Source organism: Candida dubliniensis, chromosome 4 (assembly GCF_000026945.1).
Source record: "Candida dubliniensis CD36 chromosome 4, complete sequence".
Taxonomy (NCBI): Eukaryota; Fungi; Ascomycota; class Pichiomycetes; order Serinales; family Debaryomycetaceae; genus Candida; species Candida dubliniensis.
The window spans coordinates 280,573-296,271 of NC_012863.1; the positions used below are offsets into that span (position 1 = coordinate 280,573).

Here is a 15,699-nt window from a genome sequence, read left to right on the forward strand (position 1 = left end):
AAGGGGGGAAGGGGTCTATGGGAAATGACCTTTTCTTAACCCAATATAACCATCAGGAGCAGTATCAATATTTTTCCAAATTGGTGAAATTTCTCCACCTTCAATACCTTGTTGACCAATTGAATTCCCCCACCATTTTAATGGATAAGGATGATATTGAACTGTGAAAAAAATTATTAAAGTACTAAAAGCAACTCCAGCAGATAATCCACTAGTTAAAATATAATTATATTTTTCCCACCAAAGTAAATAATTTTTTTTAATATAAAACATGAAAATAAAAGAAATATATAATCCTCCAGTGAAATACAGTAAATTATAAGGAGCAAAATCTAACATACCACCAATTATAATTGTTGGTTGAAAATATTTTTGAATAATTTTATTAGGAAATTTACGTTTTAACCAAACACAAGGGAAAACTAATAATATTCCTAAAAGGAAACACCATTTTAAAATTGGATATAATTTCCCGAAAACTTTTGTTGGACCAATTTCTCCATATTGAATACTTGAATAAAAATAAGTATTTGCTCCAGGACATTTAAATTGATTTTTTTGATGAGGATCACAAATATTTTCAATATTATTTAATTGCCAATTAGTTATAATTAATGATATTATAATATTTAATAAAGTTGATAATAATTGACCTTTAAAAATTGCTCGAGGTGGGATTTTAGTATAATGAGCTAATTTTTGATCAGTAATATAATTACTGGCTTGACTATCAATATTATATCCATAAGCTTTTAAAGTAATTAAAGCAATACCAGAATTAGGTATAGCATATCCAACAATTAATTCAACAAGAACATTTAATCCAAATGAAAATCCTGTGACTGAAGCAATTGATGTTAAAGGGATTAAAAAAATAAAATTAATGATAATAGTGAAAAAAATCCCCCAAATTGGTGTTTCAACAGGGTAAAACCATACCGCAGCTATAGCAAACAGAGTACTAATTAATAATATTGTTATAAACCACCAATCAGGTACATCAGGATAATGAGCCATCATTTTACAATGAGGATCATTAGCATATCTCCCATATTGGCGATATAATCCAAAGTTGTTGTTGTTGTTGTTGTTGTCGTCGTCATTATTTGATTCAATCCCGAAATCAATCTCTTGTTCCAGTTTAAATGCATCAACTATTGAACTCCAAACATTAATAAAACTTGTTTTCATAGAATTCCATTCAGTTAATCCATGATATAATATAGCAAAAGGATAAAGACAAAAATAAGCACCATAAATCACTAAATTTGCTGCAGAAAAATATGGTGGACCAATTTTTTGATATTTTTCATTATCAAATAATTTATTGGTATCATTAAGTATATCATGAACATTATATAATTGAGCTTTATTATTATATAATCGATTTGAATTAATTGGTAAATAAGCTGTCCAATTATTATTAGTATAATAAACCATTAAAATAATAATAAATCCTAAAAATGTTCCTAAATAACGATTAAAAAATGTATAAAATGGAATTATCATACTTGAACCATTACCAATAATATTCCAATCAAATGATGGGATTGGATTAAATCCTAATCCAATATTTGATCCAGTAATATTAACTAAATGAATCAGTTTAGGATTAAACCAAGTTGGCCAATTAAATAATGATAATGCTTTGAAAAAATAATTTGGAATCCAATTATATATGAAACTAATAGTAAAAGTCACTAAAAAAAATGAATAAGGAGATATTTTCCAACCATGAACAATACTACTAGTAGTACTACTACTAGTAGTAGTAGTAGGATTATTTTGATTCATTAAAGCTTTATTTAAAGCTATTGTTGGTAAAATTGTTGGCCAAATTGCTTTATTTGGATAAACACAAACTTTTTTCATAATCATAGCAAAACTAAATCCAAGTAATTGAGTTGATATTGTTAATAAAATTTGGAAAATCCAATTAACCCAATTTAATCCATAAAATCGATTTAATTTCATTACAAAAATATTATTTATCAGATAAGGAGTTGAAGCTGAACACAGATAAATTATTGTACTTAACATCATTTCTTTAAAATTCCATGGACCAGGATTTAAATTAATTTTCCAATTATTATTAATCTTAATGAATTTATTTTTAGGAATTAATTTTTCCCAAATTTTCCCACTAAGTAATAATAAAATTTGTATAGTATGAGTACTTAATGATATACCAGGCATTCTTTGATAAAAAAAACTATTAATTAATGATCCAATAAGTGTCCAAAATAATGCAATAAAATAAGCTCTAAATGTTTCAACAGGAATAGTTGGATCATCAAATGGATCAGTAATGGCTCGTATTTCTGGATATGGTGAATGATAATGAATTAATGCTGCTTCTAATCGAATTTGTAATGACCAATCAATTATAGTTAAATAAGTCTTGTTCTTAAAGGGTGATGATGATTGAATTGGATATTTTATATCAGAAAATTCATCAAGATTATTGTCATTTTTAATTGTGGTAGTAGTAGTAGTAATTTCTTGATCTTGACATTCAATATTGTTGGGGATTTGACTAATTAATCTTTCTAATAATTGATAATCTTCAATTAAAAAATTAACATCTCCTTTATGATCTACTAATGCTTCACGAATAATTTCAGTTGCTTCTGTTATAGATAATTGTTCAATTTTATCAATAATATATTCTGTTTGTTTAGAAATATGAATATCAGATTCCAATAATGAAAAATTATGATTATGATTATGATAAACTTCATCACTAATTACACCTAATCGTAAAAGTACAAATGTTAATTGTGAATCTGTAAGTTTCCCTTGATATAGCTTTGGTGGTGGTCCAGGGGATGTTGTTGAACTTGATTCGGGTTCTTGTTCTTGTTCGTGTTCTTGTTCGTGTTGTGGAAATGTTGATAATTGAATGTATTCGTGTCCTTTTTTCGTCATGATTGGCTTGAGGGGTGGGGGAAGGAGGGGGGAAGTAAGGGGAGGGATTTTAAGTGAAGGGAAATGTAGAAGTGACCAAGTATATAGTTATCATAGAAAGCCCTATATCGTTAATATATATTCTTCTGAATATGTGTAGATAGATGAAAAATTGAAGGGTCTAAGGTTCTGGATCTTGAAAGTTGGTTAATATTTGATAAACAAAAGAAAAATAAAATTTATCGAGGCGAGTGGGAGAGGCAGGCAGGCAGGGAGGGAGTGTGTCCCCCCCCCCTGTCTATTTTTGGATTGCATTAAAGTTGATTACATAATCATGCCAGATTTGGGGTTCCAAATTTTTGACATATTTATTTTACCAACTAATAACAGATGTTACTACTACCACCACCACCACCAAAGCACATTAAGCATTGGGTTATAATGTGGAAATATAACAAACGTATAATGATTTTTTATTGGTGACGAGGGAATTAAAATCATCATTTCATTTACGAAATCCCGATTACTATATGTTAGAAATAAATAAACTCTGTCCTCCTCTTCCTCATGGTAATAATTCTTTTGTAAATACTAACACAATTGATAATTCATATTGTTTACAAATTTGATATTACTTACTATTGTTATTGATATTCTAGTTTAGAAAGAAGGGGGAGGGGGGAGGGGGGGGGGGCAATTGATCACAAAAGTTTCGACCTTGTGTATATAGAGGAAATAGAAAATGATAGGGATAATCCCCCCAAAAAAAAAGATAATCAGTTTATTCCAAGTTGGAGAAGTTTTATATTTATCAACCAATTGGAATACCTCGCTAGTTGCATATTTTGCCACCGAAATGGTTATGTGCAATTATAATCCACCCCACCCAAAAGTAAACTAATACTTATATATATATGTATAACCCTCCCAATTCACTCTTTTTTTTTTTTTTTTAAATTTTCAAATTTTCAATCGTTATCCAATCATAAAGAAAGAATATTAGATCAAGTTCTTTAAAATAATAAAAAAAAAAAAAATGAAGACAGTTACAATTATTACTATTTTACAATTATTATTTATTCAAATCAATGCTATTACAATTGAAGAAAAAGGTGTTGTTATTGCTAATAATAATAATGATGATGAACAACAACAACAAGAAAAACAACAAAAACAACCTAAAGGTGCACCAATTGGTGCTACATCTCAATTCGATCCTTATTCTAATATATCCCCATTATCAAGAAGTCTTGAAATATCATCAACCACCAAATCTTCAATGGCAATTGCTAATACTATTATTGGTATTATTGGTAGTACTAATAATAATAATAATATTCAATGGAAATTATTATTAAGTTGTGTTTTATTTGCAATTACAAGTTTATGTATAATGTAAGTGTTTATGTCTATACATTAAATTATATTTATATTTAATTGAATAATTCAAATGTTATAAATTCCAAATATAATATCAATTGAATTAGAAATACTTTTTAATTAATACTTTTTTTTTTTTTTTGGTAGTGGTGGTGGTGGTGGTGGTGGTTATAAGAAGAAAATTTTGCCACCAACATCATCAAGAGGAAACTAAATACTATAGAGTGAATCGGTAAAATCGGTAAAATCGGACCAAAACTTAAGACCAAAAAAAAAAAAACAATAGGTAAAGTCTAGAATAATTTTGATATTTGAATTAGTATTAGTATTATCATACGGCACAAATTTATCAAATTTATCAAATTTATCAAAGTTGGAAGAATTAAGAATAAAAAGTATTATACACGGCTTTAGCTTTTAACGGCCGGAATTAAGCCAAAGAAAAAAACCGCCCTTCCTAATTCGGATAAATCTCCGATTTATGTGCCTTCCATCTTATTTGTTTTTTTTTTTGTGGCCTCCCCACCTCCTTCCCTTTCCCTTCCCCTTTGTCATGATTTTGTTTACTAAAAAAATACCACCATTATGACTAAATAAGAATAAGAATGGAAATTAAATTATTGTTAGATCTTATTGAAATGGAAATAGGAGTTTTTTTTTTTTTATTACTCTTGTAAAACTAATTAAATTGAATTGAAAATGGGATTTTTTTTTGTTTATTGGCCATCTATGCTTGTTTTGTTTTGTTTTGTTTTGTTTATATTTTTCGTAAACACCGTTTGGTCAATGACTAATATTATTATTATTATTATTATTATTATTATCAATAACTATGTAAGTCAAAAAAAAAAAGGGTATTTTGTTTTGCTGCTTTTATTCGTAAGTGACATTTATATCAAACCCATATTTTATTTTCAAATCAATAATAATAATAATACTGTTTTCAAGATGAATATAAATATGTCCAAAATAATCAAACTTTCAAATCAATTTCTTTTTTTTTTTGGAAGAAGTAGAAGAAGTAGAAGAAGAAGATTCTTTCAATTAAAAAACAAAACTATACAATTACATATTTCATATTTCATATCATAATAATAATAATGCAATTTACAAGAAAGTTTTTGTCATCATCATCATTGTTGTTGCTGTTGATCACTTTATTATTATTATTAAGTGAATCTATCAATGGGTTAATTATCCAAAAAAGTTTGAAAGTTAATGGTATTGGTAATGGTATTGGTATTGGTATTGGTATTGGTAATATCAAAAGAAATCGAGTAACTGTTGATAATGATCCAATGGATAGGACTATAGCAATAACTCATAATAATCCAATTCCAACTGATAATGCCTCAAATTCTCAATCTCAATCATCATCATTATCATCACTGATTGCTGAAACTACTACTAGTAGTGTTACTAGTAGTGTTACTAGTAGTGTCCATAATAATGGTAATCAACTTCAAATTATCACTAGTGTACCAATTATAGCTGTTATGATATTAGGTTTATTATAATGAATGAGAAATTTCTTTCCTTTCATTTCATTTCTTTTCCTTTCCATTTTTATTTCAGAAATGATCTAATTTCTTACTTTACAATAATCTGATTTATTCCTTCATCCATCCATCCATCCATCCATCCATCGATATATTTATTTTTTTTTCAATTATAATTCTTAAGAACTATACATTTATTGTTTATTTATTTATTTATTTCTTTTATTAGTTAGTTAATTAGTTAGTTAGTTAGTTAATTCTAAATACATAATAATAAAAAACCCAAACCCCTTTTTATTTATAAAAACAAACTATTATATTTTTCATTCAATTGAATTCCAATTTCATCACGACTTAAAACTTCAATTATATCATTATCATTATCATCATCAGCAGCAGCATAATAATAATAATAATAACTATTATTATTGTGATGGTTTTGAATTAGATTTTGATTTTGATTTTGATTTTGATTTTGATTGATAAAATATATACCATTAAAAGAATCATAATAATAATTTACATTAGTTTTATAAGGTCCACCAATAACTTTAAATTCATACATTGATTTATCATTTCGAACATTATTAATATTTATACCTTGATAAGTTATATTATATATTGATTTAGGAATTATTAATGCTTTTATGGTGGGTTGAGGTTGTAAATAAATATATATATATATAATAATAATTAAATCAAAAATGGTCATTAGAGAATTAATGATTGAATTAATCTTAGTTTCAAAAAAAAAAACCAAAAAGAGTCCTCTGTGTATTTGTTAGTAAGTAGGAGTGGGTTTGGTTGGGTTGGGTTTGGGTTGGGTTGGGTGATCTCTTAAAATAAAATAGTATTACTTTGATTAAAACAATATTGTATACTCTTTTTTTTTTGTTATGTTATGCTATGTTATGTTATGTGATGTTTTGACAATCTCGTAAAGTAAAGTTGTTTTCATATTAACATTGATATTGATATTGACATTGACAGTTTCTTTTTCTTTTTTTGCGCCCATTTATCAATTGCGGAACCAATTACCCATTTGGGAAGAATACCGGACTTATTAATTGCGGAATTTGTTTTCCCTTTGACTTGTAGAAGAAGAAGAAGAAGAAGAAAAAAAGTAAATCCCGATCGGAGAATTCAGGAGAATTTGAGAATCTTTTTTTGGAACAAAAGTAAAGTAAGTCAAATAAACGATCATAATATCTATAAACCCTCCCCCGCAACCTCCAAAACAACAACAACAACAACAACAACAACAACAACAACAAAAAAAAAAATATTCCTATTTCCTTCTTACGGTTTATGACTTGCCCTTTACTTTACCGATGAATAATATTAATAGGATTACTTCAATATAGATAATAAAACAATTCATATTATATATATATATATATATATATATATAAAACCATAGTAGTAGTAGTAGTAGTAGTAGTTATTCTTCTTCTTATTATTATCGCCCAATTAGGATGGAAATTATCCTAATTCAAATTATTATTATTATTATTACTATTATTATTATTACTATTAAGATTGTCGTGGGATTGCGTACAATAATAGCACTACCAACATGGTCATTATACTGCTACTACTACTACTAATAATAATAATAATAATAATAATATGATCAAATTAAATACTTAACTAGAAGTTGGGTTATTATTTAAACTTTGATTATTGTTATAGACTTTATATACATTTTTAACTTCATAGGTAAAAGAACATTTAATTTGAAAATAAATTAAGAAGAAGAAAACGAAGAAGAAAAATTTTTCTTAGCACAAATTAAAAGTCACACGACCTTTAACTAAAAATAAAAAAATAAAAAAAAAACAGAAAAACAGAAACAAACTATAAAACTTACTCTTCACACATTTGTAAAATCTAGATCTTGAAATTATAGATATTTCTAATCAATAATATTGATAAGAGTTATATTTATATACATATAGAGGAATCTATAGTATCTACAATATCATCATCTTATTTTGTAGTGTTGAAAAATTGAATATAATTAAAAGTAATTTGTTTGGTAGTACCTTTTCCTTCTCCTTTATATTTTGAATTGAAGTAGGATTGAAAACACTATTACTTGAATAATCGTGACCTCTCCTCTCCTCTTCTTCTTACCCAAGACAATGCTACTACTACTACTGCAACCACACTGTATTAACATTAAAAAAGTTTAATCAATAAACTAATAAACTTATTTGAATTGTGATGCGTATCTGTATTAGAAGAGGAAAAAAGATATATATTATGTGTATTGTTCTTTGGTGGGAGTGGGGGGTGGGTGGGTTATGTTACTTTTAGAAAACCAAAAAAAAAAAAAAAAAAAAAATAACAAACTATATAACCACACCCAAATGTTAATAAGACAGTCCAAATAAATGGGTGAAGGGGTGGAAGGGGGTGGGAGGGGCATAAACTAATTAATATAATATAATAAAAAAAAAAAAAAGTCCATACATATCATATGGTACATCTGTAAATATTATTGGTTATTAATAATATAGTTTCAAGTATTATAATTATTATGCTTTTTAACCGTCAATAAAAAATTACTTATTTATTTAGTCTATTTAGTCTATTCTTTTGGTTTGAAGTTTAGACTTAATATATTGATAAAAGTTTATTGGGATTAAATAATAAATTGGTGGTACTATCGTGAAAGAGAGAAGAGAAATAAAAGTCAATTTGAAATTTATTTTAATCTTGATTCAACCCAACTACTATAGTATCGGCTTCTTCAATTTTGTAACTTTGAGTTTTCCTTTTTTTTATTATTATTATTATTAGTATTATTATTAGTATTATTATTATAAACCCAGTTTGAACAAGAAGAAATTATTAATATTAATATTAATATTAATATTAAATTAACTATTTTTAATTTTAATTCTACACAATTTTTCTTTTTTTTTTTTTTTTTTTTTTTTAACTTAGAAAATTTTCACTATATATATACATACATATATATTCATATATTAATTTATATATAATTTATTTCAAATCCTTTAAATATCTTTTCTATTCATCTCAATTGGAATTTTTTTTTTCTTTCTTTTCTTCTTTTCTTTTCTTTTCTTTTCTTTCTTTTCTTTTCTTTTCTTGTTAATTAAAATCAATTCAATTTATTTTTATAATGAAATTTCAATTATTAACTTTAATTTCAATTGCTACTACTACTACTTTAGCTATCAATTTAGAACAAGTTAGATTAATCAATGATGATGAATTAATTGTTCAAGATGGTCAATTTGGTTATCCAGCAATTATTAATTTGAAAGATGAAGATGCTGAAATTGCTAAAAAGACCACCACCACCACTTCTTCTTCTTCTTCTTCAGCTACTACTACTACTACTACTGCTAAGAAAGATAAAAAGACTACTTCTAGTGCTTCTACTACTATCTCCACTTCAACTACCAAATCTAAATCTAAATCTAATTCCACTTCAACTTCAACTTCATCTTCATCTAAGAAACATAAATCTGAAACTGCTTCTATTACTAAAACTGGTGGTGCTGATTCTGTTGCTGCTGTTGGTGCTGTTGGTGGTCCAATCTTGGCTGCTTTAGCTTTATTATTGTAAATCTAATATTACTAACTGTTGATAATATAAATCATTAATTAATTACGTTACATCTAATCTAATCGAATCGTTTTATTTTATTTTATTTTATTTTATTTTATTCTTTAATTACAATAAACAAACATATCATCAGTACTTATTCTTTTACACCTGTTTATTGATCGTCAATGTCTACAAAATTACTTCCCACTACTACTGGTAATTCTCTTTTTTCTTTTTCTTTTTTTTTTTTTTTTTTTTTCATATCTGACCAGTAATCAATCAACAGTCATAGTATATATGCTTACAAGAATTGAATTGACTTAAATTGAATTGACTTGAATTGAACTGAGTTGAACTGAGTTATGTTGTAATAAGTTTTGTGTTGGTTGGTTGGTTGGTTGCTATTATTCCCACGTTCTCTCCCTTCTTTTTTCCATTTATGTGTATTAAATCGCGTCTTTTTGTCAAACTATTACTACTTACTACTTACTATTACTACTTACTACTACTAACCCTGACCAATTGTGACTAATAATTTACTAGAACTTGGAAATTTCTTCTGTTACTTCTGGTGTAGTAATCTTTGATAATAGGTAACTCCTCCTCCCCTTGAACTAAAGAGGGAACCAGTTGCATTGGTACGATGACAAACAACAACGGCTACCACGGAGATAAACCAAAAAAAAAAAAAAAAGAGAAAAAAAAAAAAGAAGTAGAACAAAAACTTCAAATCCCTTTTTGTCATTGTTGCTGTTGTTGCTACTGCTGCTGTTGGTGCTGCCGTGCCATTAATTGTTTTTTCTTTTGTGTGTGTGTATGTGTGTGTGTGTGTGTTTCAGTTTGCACGTGATACAAAAAAAGTATACACTCTCGCAGAAAAAAAAAAAAAAAAAAAAAAAAGATGCCAAAAGTTTTAAATTTTTTTTTGGTATCACTTTCCATGCACTCCTGCACATATAATATTTTTGTTAGCCGCCTCACATGAATCTATTTTTGGCCAATAATAAAATTTAACTAGAATTCGCGGTGGATGAAGTATAAACAAAACAAAACAAAACAAAAGAAAAAAAATTCAACAAATTTTTTTTTTTTTTCCCTCTACCCACCACTCTTTTTCCTAAAACCTTCATTCAACAATCTTTTATATAGGCTATACAAAGAGATGATTAACCCTATTTATAATGGCTAAAAGGTATAAATTGATCAAAAAAGGACTGAATAATCCCGTTGATGACAATAAGACGCTTCAAGCTGCTTTTAAAGAAGCATCTTCAACACCAGAGAAGTTTATGTTTAATGGTTTATCTAATGAATTTGAAGACAATGTTGATTTAATAATTGGTTATTTCAAAGATGATGAATTTGAAAGATGGTTTAAACTGATTAGTTTGAATTATAATTGGTCAAGAAAGAGTTCTTTTGAATCACCAGAAGAGAATAACAATGATAACAAAATTAGAAAACTGCTTTATTCCAAAGAAGAATATTTTGGTTGTTCTCTGAGAGGAAAATTTAAGTCAAAATCAAAAAAAAGCAACGATGATATTGTTAACCAGACAATATCATCAATAAAATCTAATTGTCCGGCAAGACTTTACGTTAAACAACAAAAAGGTATTCCTGGTTATAAATTAATTGGGTTTGTACCAACTCATAATCACGCTCCACAAGAGAATGGACCTTTAAATGTTGTGGCAAGAGATTGGCTAGTTGATATGATTGGAAAAGGTTACACCAGGAGTCAAATTGAAAAAATATTATTTAACCTTCATGGTCAAAAAAATAAAAATCAAATTCCAATGAATTACAAACCATTTTTAAGAATTCAAAAATATCATATTAATTACTGGATCAAACAATATTATGATAATAAAAAATTCAAATTAGATCAAGATAATAAAATAAATTTGCTTAAATGGGGTGAAAAGATTTCGTCTGATGGTTCTTTCAATTACATTGATTTAAAAGGAAATGTTGCCACCACTACAGGAAAACCGGGTTGGTGTTGTTTTTTTTTTGATTCTTGGCAAAAGGAGGAAATATTGAAGAAGAAGAAGAAGAAGAATCAGCTGATTTATTATTTGGATTGTACTCATAATATTTGCCAGGATTTTAACCAACCACATAAGTTAGGTTGGACCTATTTATATACTATAATGGTCCGAGATGATGTCACCGGAATGGATACCCCTGGTGCTTATATGTTAACCAATTGCTTAGATGAAGAGCCATTAATTGAGTTTTTAAAATTTATTAAGAGTCATTCATTGTCGCCAGACCAATTTATGATTGATTGCTCCTTTGTTGAAATAAACTCAATTAAACAAGTGTTTCCAAAGTCGATGATTATCATATGTAAGTGGCATATATTAAGAAATGTTAAACTCAAGGTCAAATCGAAAATTGCAAATGTAAAACTTCAAGAGGAAGCCATTAACGATTTTATAAATTTATTTGAAAATAAATCTCCACAAGATGCTCAAATGAAGATTGACGCCTTTAAGAACAAATATAAAGAGAATACTGAGTGGTTAGAGTATTTTTGTTATTATGAGAAATTAAAAGGACATTGGATGAATAACCTGGTTGTGTCATTTAACCAAAAGAATGTTACAAATAATTACATTGAAAGTTATCATCGTTTTTTGGAACAAAAGTTTATAAGAGTATTTAAAAAGCGACAAGCGGATGATCTTGTTTGTGTGTTATACCATGATATTACTCCTTTTTATAGGAAACGTCATGATGATGATGATGATGATGATGATGATGATGATGATGATGATGATGATGATGATGATGATGATGATGCTACTAGTGGTAAAAGACAAGGAAAAATTGACAAAGTTGAAACTTCTAATAAAAGATTTGCGTCTTGTTTAACCAAGGAACAGTTGCAGACATTGGTTGTGATTCAGGGAGATGGTGCCTTTGTTAGAATTTCTGAAAAAGATGAAGAATATGTTGCTATATTACATTCAGATGGACTGGGTACATGTACATGTGATTTAAAACAGACGGGTTATTCGTGGTGTAAACACCTTTATATGTATGAAAGATTGAAGCAATTGGTATTTGACACTGAGTCCGTTGAGGCAACAGATCTTATCAATGGAGTTAGTGACGGAAATCAATGTAACCCAGAAATTACTGAAGAAAATGGAATTTTTTATCCGTTGATGGATTTCGATACAACTATAACACCACAAACTATAGAAAATGGAAGCAAAATTAGAATTAGAATTAGAAATACAAATACAAATACAAATACAACAAAGGAAAAAAATCCAGTATATGATAAACAACAAACTGAAATGGTTGATCTTTCAGTATTTGATGACTCTGGAGATTTTGATGATAATCTTGTTATTTCACATCTGATTGAATCACCAGAAATAACTAGTGAATATGAAAATCAAGATCTTATTCATCAGTTTATGAAAACAAAATCAAGAATAGTCAATTTCCAACCAGCATTTCCAACAAATTGTTTACCAGAATTACCTGAAATAACAGATGAAGAAAAAGAACATCAAGGACTAATTGATTTAAACTTAATAATGAAAAGATTTAATGAAGTTAGTGAAAAGTCACCTGAAAAACTTGATAATTTTTTATTGAATATAAAAAATTGGAAGGATTTTGCTGATCAAATAGTCACTAATCAAGATAATTTGGCTTATAATATAAAACGAAGAAAAATAAACAAATGATCGGATTTATAAAATTATTAAATAAAATCGATTAAAAATGTATTATATCTTACTGATAAATTTTTTGGTAGATTAACTGCTATTAACTGCAATTAATGCAATTAATGCAATTAATTGCATTAAAGAATTGGTAAAAGAATTACCATAGGATTGGTAAAAACCACTTGAAGATTTTTTTTTTTTTTTTTTTTTTTTTTTTTTGCAACGGGTTACTATCACTGAGTCGTGGCATTCAACTCAAATGGAGAACAGACTACATTACCAATTTGGTTTGAGTTAGTTAATTAGTCCAGTCCAGTCCATGAAGCTAACTATATAATATTGAAATGACAATGTTTGGAGTAAATGGTAAAGTGACTAATTAGGATATATTGTCGGCAATGGCATTTTTTTTTTTTTTTTTATATCATTTCATTTGTCTTAAATGGAGTAAATCATATATTTCACCAGATGTTGTGAAATTAGTCCCAATAGCCTTTAAAAGCTAGACTTTATGGACAAAACTTATTGTATCTAATAAAACTCTTTATTTTCCCATAATTAAGATAAATATATATATATAACTATATATAACTATATATAAAATATTTTTACGATTCTACCATTCCTATTCTTTTTATTACCAAAAACTCTTGATTTATGTCCAACCTCCATATGTTTTCATTTTTAGGATATTTTGTATTTAATTGTATGGAAACACTTTTGTCGTGCAAAGTAGCATAAATGCCAACGATTGTGGAAAGATTTGTTGCTATTTCAGCGACAACTAACAATAATATATAATATAATAATATATGATTATTCTCCATCAACTGATTGATTAATTAATTGATATTCATGGCATTTTACTAATAATAAAAAAAATGTCTGTTCTCCTATTCAGGGCCGGAAAAATGTCGTGTCCCCACCATTAATGAACTTTTTTTTTTTTTTTTTTTTCGTTCCATTAGTCCAGAAACAACAAAAAAAAAAAGTGAAAAATAGAAAACGAATAAAGGTTGTTGATTTCTCTCTCTCTTTCTCTCTGGCAATATTTTCCTTCATCTTCTTTTTTCACTTTTTAATAAACTCCACCCCACCCAACCACCACCACCATCACTATCACTATCACTACCATGTTGAGGAGATCTCCTTGTATGATTAGACAAATCACTAGAACTAGTATTAGAAATAGTAGTAATAACAGCAGTTCTGGTTCAACTTCAGCATTAGCATATAAAACTTTACATCGTAATCAAAAACGTCCACCATTACCAACATTAGAAACTCCAAATTGGTCAGCTGATGCTGCTGTTTCATCAATTTTATATGAAACTCCTGTTCCATCAAAAGCTCCTCCAAAACAACATGTATTAAATTGTTTAGTTCAAAATGAACCTGGGGTATTATCAGGAGTTTCTGGTACATTAGCTGCTCGAGGTTTTAATATTGATTCATTAGTAGTTTGTAATACTGAAGTTAAAGATTTATCAAGAATGACAATTGTTTTAAAAGGTCAAGATGGAGTTGTTGAACAAGCTCGTAGACAAATTGAAGATTTAGTACCAGTTTATGCTGTATTAGATTATACCAATGCAGAAATTATTAAACGAGAATTATTATTAGCTAGAATATCATTATTAGGACCAGAATATTTTCAAGAATTAATTGCTACTCATCAATTACATATTGATGATGGTTCATCAATTCCTAATATAGATGCTTGTGAATCAGCTTATCATCCAAATAATTTACCTCCTTCAGAAGCTTTAAGACAAAAACATATTCATTTGGATCATATATCTACTTTAACTAAACAATTTGGTGGTAAAGTTGTTGATATTTCTGATAGAAATGTTGTTGTTGAATTAAGTGCTAAACCTTCAAGAATAACTTCATTTATTAGTTTATTACATCCTTTTGGAATTTTGGAATTGGCAAGATCAGGTATGATGGCATTACCAAGAACTCCATTAAATAATTTTTCTGATATAGAAGAAGAAGATTCAATTGATGCTGCTGATATTGTTGATGCATCTCAATTACCACCAGGTTAAATGATGGATATATATAATGTACTCTTTCTTTCTTTTTTGTTTTGTCTTGTTTTCTTGTCTTGTATAAAGAGAAATAACCAATAAACATATTAATAATAATTACAATTTACTATTTTCAAAAAAGATTTAGTTCTGTTTAAAAGTTTTTACAATAAATTAATTACGAAAATCTTGTCAAAAAAAAAAGGAGTAATACAGTTTGGAGGTTAAAATCACTAATAATATATATTGAAAGTAACAAATATTACTCCCTCGGAACAATAATAATAATAATGGTTAACAAAGAGAATAATATATTGCTTATATATTTTGCAATTTTAGGTTCATACATTGGAGTGGAATGGGTTAGCGGGGGGTTTAAACAACAACACCACTACCACCCATAACTTTCCTTCCTAACCATTAACAATCAATTCCTATTTCTTATTCAAATAAATGTTCGTTAAATGTTACTAATCTTTAAGAACTACTTTTGTGATTCGCCACTACTACTACCACCATTTCCGAATAAAGCCTAAAAAATACTCAATTCATCGGTTAATGAGGGGGGGGTGGTGGTTTACTATCAGGTGATAAACATC

The 15,699-nt window shown here is 27.6% G+C and overlaps 7 protein-coding genes across 7 annotated transcripts, besides 1 other annotated feature; 5 read left to right on the forward strand and 2 right to left on the reverse strand. All coding sequences in view use genetic code 12, as the record gives it.

The window, feature by feature from the left end:
• Positions 1-15: 15 nt before the first annotated feature.
• Positions 16-2,928, reverse strand: OPT6 (oligopeptide transporter protein, putative; the record flags this gene model as incomplete). The annotated part of the gene is made up of 1 exon (XM_002419753.1): positions 16-2,928. One exon carries the CDS (start codon positions 2,926-2,928, stop codon positions 16-18), a length of 2,913 nt encoding a protein of 970 aa, XP_002419798.1.
• A 1,015-nt stretch (positions 2,929-3,943) lies between these two features.
• On the forward strand, positions 3,944-4,306 carry CD36_41320 (conserved hypothetical protein; the record flags this gene model as incomplete). The annotated part of the gene is made up of 1 exon (XM_002419754.1): positions 3,944-4,306. One exon carries the CDS (start codon positions 3,944-3,946, stop codon positions 4,304-4,306), a length of 363 nt encoding a protein of 120 aa, XP_002419799.1.
• A 1,081-nt stretch (positions 4,307-5,387) lies between these two features.
• Positions 5,388-5,804, forward strand: CD36_41340 (conserved hypothetical protein; the record flags this gene model as incomplete). The annotated part of the gene is made up of 1 exon (XM_002419755.1): positions 5,388-5,804. The coding sequence occupies one exon, from the start codon at positions 5,388-5,390 to the stop codon at positions 5,802-5,804; it is 417 nt and encodes a 138-aa protein (XP_002419800.1).
• A 280-nt stretch (positions 5,805-6,084) lies between these two features.
• Positions 6,085-6,498, reverse strand: CD36_41350 (conserved hypothetical protein; the record flags this gene model as incomplete). Its single annotated transcript, XM_002419756.1, has 1 exon — positions 6,085-6,498. The coding sequence occupies one exon, from the start codon at positions 6,496-6,498 to the stop codon at positions 6,085-6,087; it is 414 nt and encodes a 137-aa protein (XP_002419801.1).
• A 2,439-nt stretch (positions 6,499-8,937) lies between these two features.
• On the forward strand, positions 8,938-9,387 carry CD36_41360 (hypothetical GPI-anchored protein, conserved; the record flags this gene model as incomplete). The annotated part of the gene is made up of 1 exon (XM_002419757.1): positions 8,938-9,387. One exon carries the CDS (start codon positions 8,938-8,940, stop codon positions 9,385-9,387), a length of 450 nt encoding a protein of 149 aa, XP_002419802.1.
• Positions 9,388-10,550: 1,163 nt separating this feature from the next.
• On the forward strand, positions 10,551-13,082 carry CD36_41370 (conserved hypothetical protein; the record flags this gene model as incomplete). The annotated part of the gene is made up of 1 exon (XM_002419758.1): positions 10,551-13,082. One exon carries the CDS (start codon positions 10,551-10,553, stop codon positions 13,080-13,082), a length of 2,532 nt encoding a protein of 843 aa, XP_002419803.1.
• Positions 13,083-13,295: 213 nt separating this feature from the next.
• Positions 13,296-13,847: a mobile genetic element.
• A 350-nt stretch (positions 13,848-14,197) lies between these two features.
• On the forward strand, positions 14,198-15,118 carry CD36_41380 (regulatory subunit of acetolacetate synthase, putative; the record flags this gene model as incomplete). The annotated part of the gene is made up of 1 exon (XM_002419759.1): positions 14,198-15,118. The coding sequence occupies one exon, from the start codon at positions 14,198-14,200 to the stop codon at positions 15,116-15,118; it is 921 nt and encodes a 306-aa protein (XP_002419804.1).
• Between the last annotated feature and the right edge of the window lie 581 nt (positions 15,119-15,699).